This window comes from Mus pahari, chromosome 23 (genome assembly GCF_900095145.1).
Source record: "Mus pahari chromosome 23, PAHARI_EIJ_v1.1, whole genome shotgun sequence".
In the NCBI taxonomy this organism is placed as follows: Eukaryota; Metazoa; Chordata; class Mammalia; order Rodentia; family Muridae; genus Mus; species Mus pahari.
Window position 1 is genome coordinate 20557765 of NC_034612.1, and position 1787 is coordinate 20559551.

Consider the following 1787-nt stretch of genomic DNA (forward strand, 5'->3'; position numbering starts at 1 on the left):
CATCTGAGAGGAGGGAACTGCAATTAAGAAAATGCCTCCACAGAGGCAGGCGGATTTCTGAGTTTGAGGCCAGCCTGGTCTACAGAGTGAGTTCCAGGACAGCCAGGGCTACACAGAGAAACCCTGCCTCGAAAAACCAAAACAAACAAAACAAAACAAAACAAAACAAAACACATAGGCAAAAAAGGGGGGGCACAGTTACTAAGAGACTTTATCTCTGACCCTCAAACTAGTCACCCACTGTCCCTTAAACATCCTCCGCATTTTAAACTTTATTATTATGAGGAATCATATCAGATGGTGTGTATGTATGTGTGTGCACACATGTGTGCATACAGTAGTCATGCAAAGAGAACGACTTCCAAGTGTTAGCTTGTGGGTCCCGGAACTTGAACTCGGGTAGTCCCGGTTGCTGTCAACCCTCCTCTACCTGCTGAGCCATCTTACTGGCCCTGCGCTCTGGTTACTATATTTACCTATAGCAACACATAGACACGGGATAGAAGACCTGTGAGGGGGTCTGATCTGCCCTCGTGTGCTGTACCCCAGTGTCTAGAAGGGGCCTGGGGGGAGGAGTCATTAGGGCTTGTCAAATGCAGCAACGAATCCATTTCCATCCCGTGGTTTTTAAGACCGATATTTCTAGCTTTCTTCTTTTTTAGGGGGTGAAAAGGATGGTCTCACGTGTCCCTTACTGGCCAAGAACTCACTATGTCATGTTGGCAACATAACAGAACATGACATGACATGACATAACGTAGGGGATAGCCTTACGACCCAAGTTTGATCCCCTGGACCCACGTGATGGCCAGAGCACACCAGCTTCCCAAAAGTGGCCCTCTAACCTCCCAGTGCATTCTATGGCACGCACATCACATCCACTAAAGAAAGACATGGAAAAACATCAAAAGAACCCTTACTTATGCCCCCGGGTGACGTTGAACTCCTGACCCTCTTTATCTACCTCTTAAGGTGCTGGGGTTTACAGGTGTGTACCACCACGCTGCACTGAAGGACACCCTTATACAGGCATGAGGGAGATACAAAGAAGTGACACTGACGCGTGTCACCATCCTTCAGTTCAGCAACAAGCCGAGATATCGGCAGAGCCACAGAGTCTCACCATGGACTCCAGGGCAGACATGAGGAACGTCACCACCATCCTGCCGTCTGAGGGCTCATCAGCGGGCTGAGTGGACACTGCTACTTGGGCCATTGTTCCTGTAGAGGAGAAACACGGAGTGAGTGGTGGGAACTCTCAGTGTTCTTGCGATCACAGGACGACAGCTCTGTGGGTGTGAGTGGAGGGTCCGCCGTGGATTACAGGTCGGGAGCCCAGGCTGGTGCAGGCTGGAGATGCCAGAAGCTTTGGGAGGTAAGACGTCCCTAGGGCACTGAAGGCATCAGGTAGTCCTTGTGTGGTACCCAGACCCTCCCTCACCTGCAGCTCCCACAGCAGAGAAGCAAGGTGCGTGGAGACAGCAATGTGTGGGTCAGGTTGTTCCCATCACGGCAGACCAAGAAGCTCTTCAGAGAAGAGTGTTACATCTTCTCAAAGACAGGACCTCATAATATAGGTCGGGCTGACCTGGAACTCAATCTATAGACCAAGCTAGAAGGCCCCAAAGTCATTAAGATCTACCTCTTTCTTTCTTTGTCTTTTCTTTTCTTTTCTTTTCTTTTCTTTTCTTTTCTTTTCTTTTCTTTTCTTTTCTTTCTTTCTTTTTTCTTTTTTTGGCTTTTTCCAGACAGGGTTTCTCTGTGTAGCCCTGGCTGTCCTGGAACTC

The 1787-nt window shown here is 49.0% G+C and overlaps 1 protein-coding gene across 3 annotated transcripts in view; it reads right to left on the reverse strand.

Annotated features, from left to right (window-relative positions):
* Positions 1-1787, reverse strand: part of Gtf2ird2b (GTF2I repeat domain containing 2B) — a 38566-nt gene that overhangs the window by 30907 nt on the left and 5872 nt on the right. For 2 of the 3 annotated variants that reach the window (XM_021186773.1, XM_029533921.1), the window contains exon 2: positions 1124-1221. In XM_021186773.1, coding sequence (XP_021042432.1) covers positions 1124-1216 — 93 coding nt within the window. In that variant the 5' untranslated portion in view covers positions 1217-1221. Of the gene's footprint in view, positions 1-1123; positions 1222-1441; positions 1530-1787 lie in introns of those variants that run through there. The other variant, XM_029533920.1, reaches the window with a different exon arrangement.